Consider the following 13,887-nt stretch of genomic DNA (forward strand, 5'->3'; position numbering starts at 1 on the left):
TATGAATAGCTACTGTGCTAATTTTTATAATGTTATCTTCTCATGATAAAATTAGTTAACCAGAAGCAACTCCATTTCTCTGCATTCTAGAATAACAGCAATAACTTAGGGAAGAGGTAGACGTTGGCATAGACAGTGTCTCTCTTTGTATTATCACAGAAAACCTAACGGCCACTCAATAATATGCATTGATTCCATTCATGCATGCATACATACATACATACATATACAGCACTGAATAACCATTCAGTAGATGTTACTGAGTAACATCTTTTATAAGCCTCTACCTACCCTGAAGTTTTTCCCTTTATGGAGTCTTGGAGCAGGCCTTATGTGGATGGAGTTGGGAGAGTTAAGTTCCAATTGAATGCATTGTGGTAGTTTTGTTTACGCAAATATTACAGAGAAAGTCTCAAGGCAGGATATGGTTGTTGAATTAGGCTTCTATCATACTAATGAGTGTATGGCAAATGTGAACTATATAACATCACTGATGTTATATTACAATTTGAGAGAGGGTTGGGTGTTCAGAAAAATGAGAGGGCTTATAGGGATCCTGCAGGCATTCTTTAGCTTCAAAAGACTTTTGGGAACCAAAATGTGTTAATTATTATAAAAGTCACAGCTCTAATTCTGCTGAGATAAAAATCCTAGAAAAAAACTCATCAGAAAATACCTGTGGTTAGATTTAAGAGGATACTAACTAAATCAGAATTTCAGTAGAGCAGTTCTGAGCCATGTTCAAGGGAAACTAGACTAGAGATCCTGTTTGTCAGTAGTATAAAGATGTAAGTGAATTTGTTTTGAACCTGGTGAAAAACTCAAAACTAGAAAGACATATCTGTGAAACCAAGAACCCAAAATTTGTGGCAAAGGAATTATGGCTATATACTTACAACTCTGATCACCATATATAATTTATTTTCAAGATTCCATGCCATGGTACTTAACAGAAGGCTATGTATTTGAACACATTCTGAAAATATTCTATTGTGATACAACCTGACTAGTAGGAGAAGGACCAGAAAAGAGAAAGGCTCTCAATCAAAGTGATCCAGACTATAGAAAAGTTCTTTCTTCTCCATCTCCCCCAAGATTTCTTCCTCTCAACACCAACTCCTTTTAAACTTCGACTAGTGACTGCAGAGGGTATTTCAAGACATGCTATTCTGAGAGCCATTTGTAGTTGAGCTTTGTTTATTTACAAATATAAAAACTAGATGTTGCTTTAGTTCTTAGTCTACTTGTTTATCATTGGAAAATAACTATTGGGTTTTAAACATAGAAAAAGTATGTATAATACATTTTTCTTGATTCATATGTCATATGACATGAAGTGTTAATATTTATAGTAATAAAACCATCAGTATTTGAGTGAACAATTTAATCTTTCGAAATATCAGAATATTGAAAGACCTCTCCTTTTTGTGATTTTTAAATCTCAGAAACAAATAGTGTAGTATCATTGCTTCCTTTCCATTTCCAATTCTACTGGCCTAGTCTATAACAACTTGCAAGTTCTCGCCTGAACTATAATAATCTCCTAAACTCCTGTCTTCCTCCATTCCATTTACCCTATGATACACACGCAGATTAATCTTCCTATACCACTGCAATTGTCATAAATTTGCCTAAAAAGCTTTAGTAGCTCACCTTTAACTATGAAACGAAAATAGGAAGCCTTTGTAATTGAGCAAGTTCTGATTAACACAATGTTTTAAAGGGCTGATTTCAGTAGCAGCATTGATTTAAAAAGGGAGGTAGAAAGAATATGTACATGATATTTTCAATAATCTTACCAAAATGATAAGAACCTAAATGTGATGGTAGCACTTATAATTCAGGAAGAAAATCACACATTCAAGAAAAATTGCAAAATTTTAACTCTTTTGAGGATAGTTTGACATAAAGAGGAAAAGAGAAAACCAGAAAGTTGGATGATACTGGGTGACTAAGATGATACTGCTGCTAGTGACTATAATGAGGGAAATTAGAAAAGGCAATCAGTTCTGGGGATGAACTGATTAATTAGAAATGATTATGGGAACGTAAATAAAAATGTTCATTAGTTGGAAATAGGACAACGGCTTTTGTTTATAGTTAGGGACTTGAGATAAGGATTTGATGATAAGCTGAGGATTTAAACATTAAGAAGACATTAAAATTCATGGGAATACATGCATTCTCAGAGGAAATGGCTTTAAACAGGGAAGAATATAATGTCAGAGGCTGAACTTTAAAGAACACCTATACTCAAGAGGGTAGCTTAGAAGCTAGAGTTGATAAACATTAAGCACACATGTAGGAAGAGATCCAGTAGGGTTTGGTGCTACAGAAGTTCAGCAGAAATAAACTGCTGAAATATCAAAGAGGATGCAGATGATAAAAGGCCTTTATATTTGGTGATGTGAAAAAATCTCACCAAATCCAAAGATGACATTTGAAGAGTAAGAATCAGTGTTGAAGACAGATGATAAATTGTATAAGGATTAAAAGGAAATGGAGGTAATGAATAACATTTTTATACTACTTCACAATTTATAATGGGCTCCTTACATACCTTAGAATGTTAAGAAATTGGATAGAAACTGTTCAGTTGGAGTAAGATACTTTATAAAGTTAAGGAGATCTGGCAATCTTTAAAGAAAAATAAATGAGAGTAAAAAAAAAAAAAACACCAAAGCAACTGGAAGGGGTAAAAATAGGAAGCTAATTTTATTCTGCTGTATACAAGCACTGAATGGAAAGCACAGATGAAGGAAGGAAAAGGAGCACGTTTTACCAGGACCTACTGAGCTAAAGATAACAAATGAGAATCCTCACTTGGCCTTCATTTTTTTTTCCAGGAGAGAGGGAGAGGTCATCATTTGAAAGTGAGTGTGGAGCTGGGGGTTTCAAAGAGAAAAGTCTGCAATAGCCATTGAATGAACTGTCAAGCAAGTGGAATTTTGATAGCCATTGAATGAACTGTCAAGCAAGTGGAATTTTGATGAATTTGTAATGGATCATGTCATCATAGGTCTCCACCTTCTCCCATCATGTGATGATACAGGATTAGGAGTGTAGAAGTCAAATGTTGGGGAGAGATTCAATATTGAGCATTTGTTTATGGACTTGGCAAAAATCTACCACTGAGATAAAACCAAAAGCAAACATAATCTCATGTAATTTTTAAGGGCCCCAACACACAAAACCATAAAGATATTCCAAATATAGAAGTTCTTAATGTTTTAAAATAGCTATTAAATATTTCTAGAAATTTGTACTGTAAAATTAACCAGATAACCTTTCTTAATAACATTCTTAGGGTCCCATACCCTATCTTTGTGAGGTGCCTTACAGTTCATCCAACACTTGCATATGTATTATCTCATTTGATATTCACATGTCCAGACACTACTCAACTTGAATCTGAGTAAAGAATTTAAAACATGAGTTGCTTTCAAGTTTGTCTCTGTCAATCATGAGCTTTCTCTTACCCTACCTTTTGTTATAAGGACCTAGGCAAAGTTCTAATGTTATGAGAGGAAAAAACCACACTCCATTTACCATGCATTTTTGGGAGTTTGCTTTTACCTCTGGCTTTGGTTCTTTTTGTCTGCCTACCCATAAAAAAAAACTGGGTTGTGCCTAGGGCTGTAGTTCATCTAAGGATGACTTCTGCACTTACAAGCTTACCTAAAGAACTCTGTAACCTACTTTTTCTTTGGGTTTGACAAAATCCTAGGCTAGCTGCAGCAATATAATAAAACACGTTCGAAGTATTGAAGTTCAATCAAATTATTCAGCAAATTGTACTGAGTATCTTCTTTATGTAAATACTGTAATATGTGCTAAAATTTTACAATATCACAGGGGAAATAAGAAACATTCATGGAAGAGGTATAGGTTTTATTTGATTGCTAACTCAGGATGTGTGAGCAGAGTGATATCACTGAGAAAAGCTAATGTGCTCCTGGGCTGTTACAAGATGTCTGGCATATAGAGCAAAGATGGTGATAGACAACTGTTTTGTTCTTCACATTCTTACTATATTCTACACCTGGTATGTTCACCTACGGACTGACTCTTAAGAAAATTTGAGCTATCCTTAAGAGCGTCCAGAGTGAGAGAGGGATGCAAACCAACGTGATATCAGAAGTGTTTGAAAAAACTAGGAATATTTAGCCAGAGAGTTGTATACAGCAGGCAGCAGAAGGAAGATTATCATTATTTTGAATGACCAACAGAGGGGAAAATTAAGGTCTTTGTATTGACTTTATAGGAGGAAGGTTTGGGCTCAGAATGAGTAAGGCTTTGGATTATTTCATGATGACTTTAATTTACTATTAAAAGATAAACAACTTCAACACTGCATAGGGGATTGAATTAGGATATATTTAAGGTCCTTTTCAAATTTAAATCTTGTCCTTCATGTATACTAATAAATTATAAGTCATAATGTGATTGTGTCTGTGGATAACCACAAACAAATAAAGCCCCATGGAAATAAAATGAGATTTTTGGTAGAGAGAATAATCTTTAGAGAGAATATACCATTTGAGTTGAAACCTAAATGATTGATAGTATTTTGACTATAATATTGGGTATCTCAAGCTAACAGTTAAATGATTTAAATGTATGTAGACTGCAATTACACTGCAACTTAGGTATGAAAAGAAAAGGCAGAATTTTCATTTTAGCTAAAACTGATTTGGTCATGTTCATGAAATCTCATTCACTGATATAAAAGGGAGGGAGAATATGTGGTTTTGGTTTAATCCAGGAACCTAGGTTCAATCAGTATTTTAATTAGTTCCTTTAGGTAAAGTTCATCTTTTTTTAGGTAAGATTCTCAGTCCTTCAGATTTCAACCGTTCCTCAACATACTATTTTAGATTGTATTTGGGAATATCAGGAGAGGGGAGCTTCCATTACCTTGAGGCACTGGGACAAAGGGTTACTGGATTTGAATAGTGTCTTTTCTCTACTCCGGTCTCTGTGGTGACGACATCCTTTGTATGCCTAGTTGCTTCTGGTCTTTCACTTGAAGTTGGTGGCTGGAGAAACTCATGGTTTGTGCTTTCTCAGTTTGGTCAGGGCCTGGTAGCCATCTCTGAATGACAGGTCCCAGCTTCTTGGTACTTTAGACATCCCTGGTCTAGAAAGTCCACCCTCGAGCTTTTACTAGAAGACCACCTTGCTCTTTTAACATCAGACTTCATGGCAGAGTTGCTAGCTCTCAAGTCAGCTACTTTCTGAGTACAAAGGAACTTTCAGCAGTTCCAGAAAGTAAACTGCTCTTCCTCTGACTATGATGCCCTGTTCAAGGTTATCTGAATGTGGTAACAGCCTGGCCAAGTGATATCCTTCCAAAGATCTGAGAATTACAACAAAAATTTTCTGTCCTTGAGTTTTCCCATACCTATCTGGATATTTCTAAAGCTAAAATCCCTTACCTTATATCATCAAGATGAGAGTTAGTAAAAATGTTGTTGGTTGCCTTCCTCGAGCACTTCTATCTTTTTTCCATAATCCTGAGCCATAGAGAATAGAATTTTCTTCCACTTTACCTATCTCATAGCCATCATCTTCCTTATATAATTTCCGACCTAAGTCTTTATGATGGACTAGTATATCTTGTCTTCACTATGGGAGAAACTATCATTTGGACCACTAGAACTAGCCTTAATATGTCAAACCGTAAAAAAATTTCTATTTTATTTCTTGATAATGCTTTGATTTGAAGCCTAACAGCTTGCTTAAAAAAAAAAAATCCTATATTGAATGTCAAAAGTCAAATATTAACTCTTTTTTATTTCCTATGTAATCTAAATCCTTGGCAAAAAGGTGTCTTGGATTGAATAGGTCTTATACCCAGAAAGTCACATTAGTACTTCTCAAAACATTACCCCTCTTCCCATGACACAGATATTCTGGTCCACAAATCCAATCATGCTAATTTGCCATTTAAAGCCTTTCAATAATTTCCCATTCCCTTAAAATAAAAGTTAGGCTTTCCTGACTAACCAGACTTTGGTGCTTCCACAATTTCCCATATTTTCTCTTTCATAACAAACATCAAAATTTTACTTTTCCAATGTCTTTCTTTCCTGATAGATTTGAACTCAAATTTTCCAATATCTAGCATATTGTCCTTGGACATAGCAAGTGCTTAATAAATATTTGTATGAATTATAGTTTTAATTATAAGCATGAGTTATATTTTTCACCTGTAAATCAATAAATCGGTAATCTAGTTTACCCAGTTCCTTTTGAGATTTATAAATCTGATACTAGCACTCTGAAAGGTGAACCCATTGTTGTTGGCCTGACAATATCAATTTCTAGTCCTCCAGAGCCAGGCTTTGGAACACAGGAAATCCACCAGTAAGTGCCATCTTGTCATATTTCTTGACAAGTAATAATTTATCCTCTCCTTAGGGACACCCCTACCTGAATTCTCTCAAACTACAAGGAGATCCGTCTTCATTAATACCTAAGTTCAAAATGAAGACACTTCACTTTAAGATACCCAATTATCTTCCACAGTTGTGTCAAGTTTTCTCTCAGGGTTATTTTACCGTAAGCTGGTCCTTCTATTTTATGAGGCTTCAATTAACTAGGTTTAGTCATATTATGACTAAATGGACGTGGCTAGAAAGGGCAGCATATAGCAATCTATATACAAATTGTTACTTTATTGGTTAACATTTGTTTGAATTAGAAAATCAATAAAAAGGAACTTTAATTTCGACTAAGCATACACAATAAAAGAATGGGGGGAGGGGTACTACTGTTGATCCTGAGATAGCAACAAAACTAAAAACTATTCCAAAGAAGCATATGGTGACAGAGGTCAATTGGCTGTGATCTGTATCTATTTTATTTTAAAAACAGTTGCATCTCTACTAAGTGCACTGCAGAATTTTAAATGTCACTAAAAACAGTGAGCAGACAAGTTTAGGGTAACTTGAGGAAGCACATTCTCCACTGTAGAAAAGGTTCCTTCTATGTTCCTAAGGGCAAGGTACTGTTGCACACCCCACCTCCTTCGCGGTCGGAAAGGAGGGAGGGAGGGAGCTTGGTTCTGTCCCCAAACTCTGCCACTCCTCAATTACTTCGCTCAGTTTTCACACTGACGCAGCTGTTTCGGAAGAACGCAAGGCTGAGCAAGAAGGCTATGGGCGTCGAGTAGCCCCGGACCTTGAGCGCGCGAAAGTAGCCCGCTGGTTCCAAAACCCGATACAGAGGATCTGGACCCTTATTTTTTCCAATCCTTAATAAACCACCAACCTGCACACTGTCACCTCCCCGTGCAGACGCCGCAGTGCCAACCTGGGCTCCGACTGACACTGTGAGGGGGGAAAGAACGCCAAATCGCCCTCACCAGGACCGAAGGCCAGGAGAGCGCGCGGCACCCTCAGCCGCCCGCCGTTCCCGCGCGCTCTGCCGTCCAACGCCTCGCGCGCGGGGTTGCGCGGGCCGTGGCGCGAGGGCAACCGGAGGCGCGTGCGCGCGGAAGGGCAGGGGAGGGGAGTGCCGCGCGCCAGCAGGTGGGCGCGTCCTCTCGCGCGCGTGCGCGCGCCGCGCCTTTTCCCTCACGTTCCCCGCGCGCCGCGTCCCCTCCCCGCCGGGAGCGCGCGCCTCCCGCCCTCGCGCCGGGGCTCTCTCGGTTTCTCAGAGCCGCACACTCCCCGGCGCTTCTGCCACAGCCGTCTTCTCGGCCCTGGCTCTCTAGCCCGCAGACTCAGCCTCGGACTCTCAGCGTCTCAGGCCTCCTCCCCTCCCTCCGCCACTCCCTGCCCTTTTCCCTCCCTTCTCTCCCACCCGGTACACCGAGAGAGCCTGGATACGAAGCAGGCGGGCTTGAGAGGGAGTTAGAAAAATGGAGGTTCCGCGCCTGGATCATGCCCTCAACAGCCCCACCAGCCCCTGTGAGGAGGTGATCAAAAACCTCAGCCTGGAAGCCATTCAGCTGTGCGACCGGGACGGTAAGAGCGGCCGGGACCAGAAAGACAGGGGCCGAGCCCGGGGCCAGGCGCCGGGGCTGCTCCGGCTCCGCGGACTCTGCCCGCACCCGCGGCAAGTCTTTTGTTGTCCTTTCTGTGCAAATAAATGCAAGTGAGGGTTCCCCTCAGCCCACTCGCCCTCTCCTCGGACCCCATAAACAATGGGACCCCGGGGCTAGCCCGTTGCCACGGAAAGTCGCCGTCGTTCCCGGTTCCGGCGCCGCTGGCCATCCTCGCCCGTCTGGCCCCGGCGGTGGAGCTGCCCGGGCGAGGGCCGTGAACGAGGCGTTTCTGATATTTGCCGCAGTCCCTATTTCCTGGGTTTGCCGGCATCGAAGGGGAAATGCCCTCTGGATGTTTCTAGCACCCTCCCATTCCTCCCCCCCGCCCCCTACACACACAGACACACACACACACACACGCACACACTAGTTAGCATTCTTTGCCCAGAAACTTATCAGTTCCATTTTAAAACCTCCCATCTTCAGAACTACAAACCGCCCCCCCCCCACGCCGCACACACACAATTTAGAATTCTTTTTATCCTCTCAAAATGGGATTGAGACGACAGTTGTGTTTTTTTTGTTTGGGGTTTTGTTTTGTTTTTTAGTGAAGGGACAGAAAGAGTGCGTTTCAGCACCAAGGACAGCCACAAGCTTCGTGGTTTGGGGCTGTGATTCAGAAAAACTGTCAAAAATCTGTAAAGGAAGTGGCCTAATATATCTGCTGTGATTCAGAATATGTAGCTAATATTCGCCATTGTGCGTTGATATTATATGGCTTATTCTATTGTTAAAGTTGGCAGTCTCCTAAAGAAGGAAATTGAACCCAAGTCTGAGCGTTAAAGAGATAAGCTAGTGCTATGTGCAATATGGGTAGTTCTAGTGCTTCTATGTTAGTTGAAGTAGTTCGAGAGTCAGTGCTATCTCAGTAATGTGGAATAACACTTCATTTATAAGGAAGTCATCTGACTAGTAATTGATTGGCCAAATAATTGTGAAATTGTACATCTGACAATGGAAAAACAATTTGTGTTATCAAGATGACCTGAACAATTTGGGCTGTAAATAAAATTAATGTTTAACTATATAGAGAAACAGTGATTTAAAAATGTTTTTAGCCAGTGTTATGTAGAGATACTATTAGAATCACAATAACGTAAAATTTATCTTAATAGGTAATCCAAATAGAGAGCAGAGGTCTTGTTTCCAAAGTCATTTATTCGGTAATAACTTGGTTAGGCATTGCTGTACAGTACAGTTTAGGTCAACTGAACACTGAATTTGTTTATTAATAAACTTAGGAGACAGAATAATTGCTCTTTGAAGCCAAAGTCACTTTAAATAATTTCTGTAACAGGCGTAATATGGATAAATAAGTACTCTTGCAAAAGCTGCTTATATTCTCTTAATCCTTAGACTATTTTGGTCACCATAGTAATAGTTGCATATATTTATGGCATCTAAAAATCATTATTTTGGTATTCTATATATAAGCTTGCACTGTTAGACTGTAAAGATTATTTTTAATATACCACATAGGAAGTCATATGGGTTTTAGTTTATACTTTTGTGAAATGACTTTTTGTAATATTACCATCGTAAATATTTTGATTTTCCCAGGTTGGTTTGACAGAAAACCAAGAATCTAATAATAAGTACATTTCATTTTTATTTACTTTAATGATATATCAAAAGCTCATTACTATAGTTATTGGAAATAGGCCTTATGGTTGTTCCTCAGAACCCAGTAATCTCAATACTTAAAATTGCCTTTACCATGTTTTAAAGATATTCGGGAAAATAACGTTTTTACTTTTTATGAACTTTACAGAGTTAATAGTGTAGAGTGCTAAAATTAATGCTGCACTTTTTTGTGGTCTCTTCTAGAATGGTGGATATTTTATTTTGGTAATATTTTTTAGTTTCAGTTCCCATTATGAATCCTGAAAAATGAGCAAATTATGTAACATTTAATTATGGGGGAGGGTGCTAGTACTAAACAATAACTGAAAATTACTAATTATTTACACTTCTAATTGATTAAATATTGATTAATTGACTAGGGTTTCATTTTATAAAAAGCTTATACCAACAAATACAAAGAGATAACTCTTCTATTAAAAGATGTGTAAAATTTGGAAATAGCTTGTGTAGAGATGTTGTGAAATGCTTCATTTTTTATTTTGTGACTTTACATGTCAATTCTAAAAATGTTAAGTTGACTTCATATAATTAAGAGGAGATAATACAATTGTTCTTACAGATCAATTTAAAAATGTTCCATTAAATTTTCAGCTAGATAGATGCTATTTGCTCCCTTCACTTCCTTCCTTTCACTTCTTCTCAGGTCTCATTATTTTACTTCTATAAATGTATAACATAGAAAGATTATGATGTAGCAGAGGATCTATTATGTGCTTGAGCACATAATAAATGCTGTATTTTCATCATTTTAAGATCATAGAAATATATTTGTCTTGTTTGCTCTTTACTTTTCTCACTTTATTTTACTCTACTATTAGCCTGGCAATGGTGAAAAAATGAGAGCAATATGAATTCCTTGGAAGTAGAATAAAATAGAAAAGGAGAAAATATAATATATTGTTAAATATACATTCTTTTACCCTATCCACTTGTAGGTGTTTTTAATTTTATAATTTTTTGCATATTGCATCAACTAGGAGCTATAGTTGTTGGTAAAAATAATTATGTCTTAGGTTTTCTTGGCTCTCCTCCTTTGTGTCATTTTCTGTCTGTCAGTTGCCTGTTTTCTTATAAATTAATGTTTACATTATTAGCAAGAATTCACAATGTTTCTTTTTCTCGTAGTTTCTCAAAGGATTTAATAGTCTGTGAAGAATATGGAATAGAGTCCAAGTGGTCATATAATTGAATTTTTGAATTAAGCAAGAGGGTTCTTATACACACACACATTATCTCATGTTTGCTTTTATCTTAGGCATGTGTGCTTTAGTTGTTAGTATATGGTCCCTGCCTGGATGTTACTTGTGGTCGTAGATGTGTTGTAGATCTAGTAGTTTGTATAATCTCTATTGCAAGTAGAAGAGTGTTTTCTGTTCCTCCATCTCTGCTGTGCTGAAGTATCCTCAGGTTGCATATATAACATACTTTAATTGTAGCTTTTAAATGAAGGGAAAAGTACATTAATTTCTCATATACAAGCATCAGTAATATGAGACACCATTTCCAGTTTTGTTTCTTAACATAGATACTTTAACCCTCATGATAAGACAAAACAGCCCTAGACCTCATACATCGAATTCTACATTACTTGTACTTTTCATCTATTTTATAATGCATATGTATGTAGAAGTTTTTTTTCTTGCTGAAAAGGAAAGATCTATATGTTGTTTTACATTTATCCAAGCTCCCTGTACTCTTGTTATAATAATAAGGGGAAAAAAACAAAATTAATTTGTTGTGTAGTATTTAATCCATCCCCAAGATTTCCTAGCTTAACAAGTATTATTTCCATGATCAAGTCATTTTATCACTGCTTAGATTATAATTTCTGGAGTTTGTGATGATAGCAAGAGAACACGTTTTAAAAAATTTCACGGACAGAAGCTGACAAATTACCTTCTCTTTGTCTCTAACAATAGTTTTATGGAGGATAAATAATAAGCTATTCTCCTTTTTACATAGTTAAAAAGATAATTTTTAAAATTTAGACATTATCTGATTCATTTAAATTATAAATCAGTTGGGACTTCCTTCTTATTGCTCATTGACGTGAATTAAAAATAATTTAACTTTGGAAACCTAGAGTAACATGGAAATGCTTAGTAGCACGGTGCTGTATTAGCTAATCCTTAATGACATTTTCTGAAGCAGACATTTAAGAGGAGTACCCATAACTGTTACCTTTCATAGTACAGGATTGTAAGGTAGTCATTACTCAGTCTCACTGACATGTATATAGCTTACTGGTAATACCATTTTAGAATCAGAATGACCTCTGACAGAATATTGACACTTGTTACCTTAGGCAAATTCTTTAATTTTTGTTTAGCCTCAAGCTTTCTCGTGTAAAATGGGTATAATAACGTTGATCCTGTAGATTGTTAAAATAATTAAACCAGGTATTACTCATAAAGCATTTCTCACAATTCATGCAAAATAGAGACTAATGATTATTATTGTAAATGGAATATTATTCTCCACATATATTCTTGAGATGAACTGCTTTTTATTTTTCTTTTCTTTGCCAATATTTGTTTTTTTATGTCAGTTGCATTTTATTTAGCAAATCCTTATGTCACTTCAGCTTCATGTATAGTCAATGGAAACTGTAAATTCTGAGTTTTAAAAGGACAATAAATTTTGCAATCACAGTTACAGTACTCTATACTAGGCTTATATTTTTCTAACCCATCAGTAACATAATTGTCAGCCTTAATTCTACAAGCTCTTTTCAGCTTCTACTTCAAACCTACTGTTTGCTGTTTCATGTGCCTTGTGACTTTGATACCTGCTTTGGGTAGGTATTTGCATCAGAGCGCTTCTCTGTTCTTAATTTAAAAGTTTTTTTTCATGATTTTTTTTCTGAGGATAGATCTATACTAGCATATGTGACCTCTGGATTCATTTATTTGACCTAGATAAGACTATAGCGATATGATATATTTTTATTAGTTGGTATGAAACAAAACAAAAATAAAATAAAAACTTAAAAGAAAACAAAAAAAAAGCTTGAAAACCATCAGATTATGTTAAACCAATTTATATTCTTGGTAGGAGTTTTACTCATTCCCAGTGAAGAACAGGAAGTTATTAGAGTAAAATTCACATCAAAGGATGTGTGACCAGACTCCCTCCAGTGGTAGAATGACTGATGTGTCATAAGTAGTAACACTGGCAACTTGCTTTGTTGCCTAGGTAAGCCAGTCAGAAATTCACTCCATAGAACACTATCTAGACAACTTCTAAGTCACTTGGTTTACCACTGCTGATATTTCCCCGACATTTAGGCCCAATCCTGATTTTTCTTATAACTTATGTAAGTATAGTTCTGATTACTTTTATATTATATCCTGAGAGTCAGTAGTAATAGCAGCTGTATCAATTTAAGTTTTGCCTTATAGCATTTGCTTCTTTTTTGGGTTATTTTCCATTTATGTTAAATTTCTCTAAAGGAATCTTTATTGTTTATTTATTTAAATTCAGTTTTTACTACTCTAAAGCATTTGCCTCATTCTTTAACTGTTTAAAATATTTTTTATTATTAGGAAACAGTTGTTAAACCATATATTGAGCAAGCTACATTTTATACATATACATTTGAAAGTAAAATTAGTGTTTGGGGAAGACTTGTAGCAGAAATATATAGAAAAGTTGAAGAATCTTGCCAGGAAAAATTGGAAGACGGCATCAGCTTGTTTTCTATATGGGAGGATGGTGAGTGGCAGTAGTATAAAAGAAATAAAAAGGATAGTTATGAAGAATTTGTGATTGAATTTTCAAGCAAAATGGAAAGTAATCAGGAGTAATTTTGGAATTTAAAGTCTGGAAAATCAGAAGAATCATTGTCTACGAAGGAAAAAAAGGAGAAAAGAAATAATATTTAGCCCCCGTGATGACAGTTTTTTACATCTCAAATTTTAGGTCTCAGTTGACATCCAAATACGTCCTAAGTCATTTTCCAGGGGTACTTTCCTCTCTCACATAAAGCATATTCTCAGAACAATATTATATACCACCTTCTCATTATTGTTTTGGTGTGGATCCTCATCAGAGAACTCACTTATATTTTTAGACTCTTCTTTTTCCTGATTCCACTCTTCAAAGGCTACTCATATTCCAATGATAATATTTTGAGAATCATTACTAGACAAAAACTAGCCACTTTATAGAGGATTGTGAAATAGAGATTT

General features: G+C 36.6%; 1 protein-coding gene across 1 annotated transcript in view; it reads left to right on the plus strand.

The window, feature by feature from the left end:
• The first annotated feature begins 7,605 nt into the window (after positions 1-7,605).
• The window catches only part of PHYHIPL (phytanoyl-CoA 2-hydroxylase interacting protein like), a 51,117-nt gene continuing 44,835 nt past the window's right edge, over positions 7,606-13,887 (plus strand). The window contains exon 1 of the mRNA XM_011362256.2: positions 7,606-7,973. Within this exon, the coding sequence (XP_011360558.1) occupies positions 7,868-7,973 (106 nt within the window). The 5' untranslated portion in view covers positions 7,606-7,867. The remainder of the gene's footprint in view (positions 7,974-13,887) is intronic.

This window comes from Pteropus vampyrus, unplaced genomic scaffold (assembly GCF_000151845.1).
Source record: "Pteropus vampyrus isolate Shadow unplaced genomic scaffold, Pvam_2.0 Scaffold3, whole genome shotgun sequence".
Lineage (NCBI taxonomy): Eukaryota > Metazoa > Chordata > Mammalia > Chiroptera > Pteropodidae > Pteropus > Pteropus vampyrus.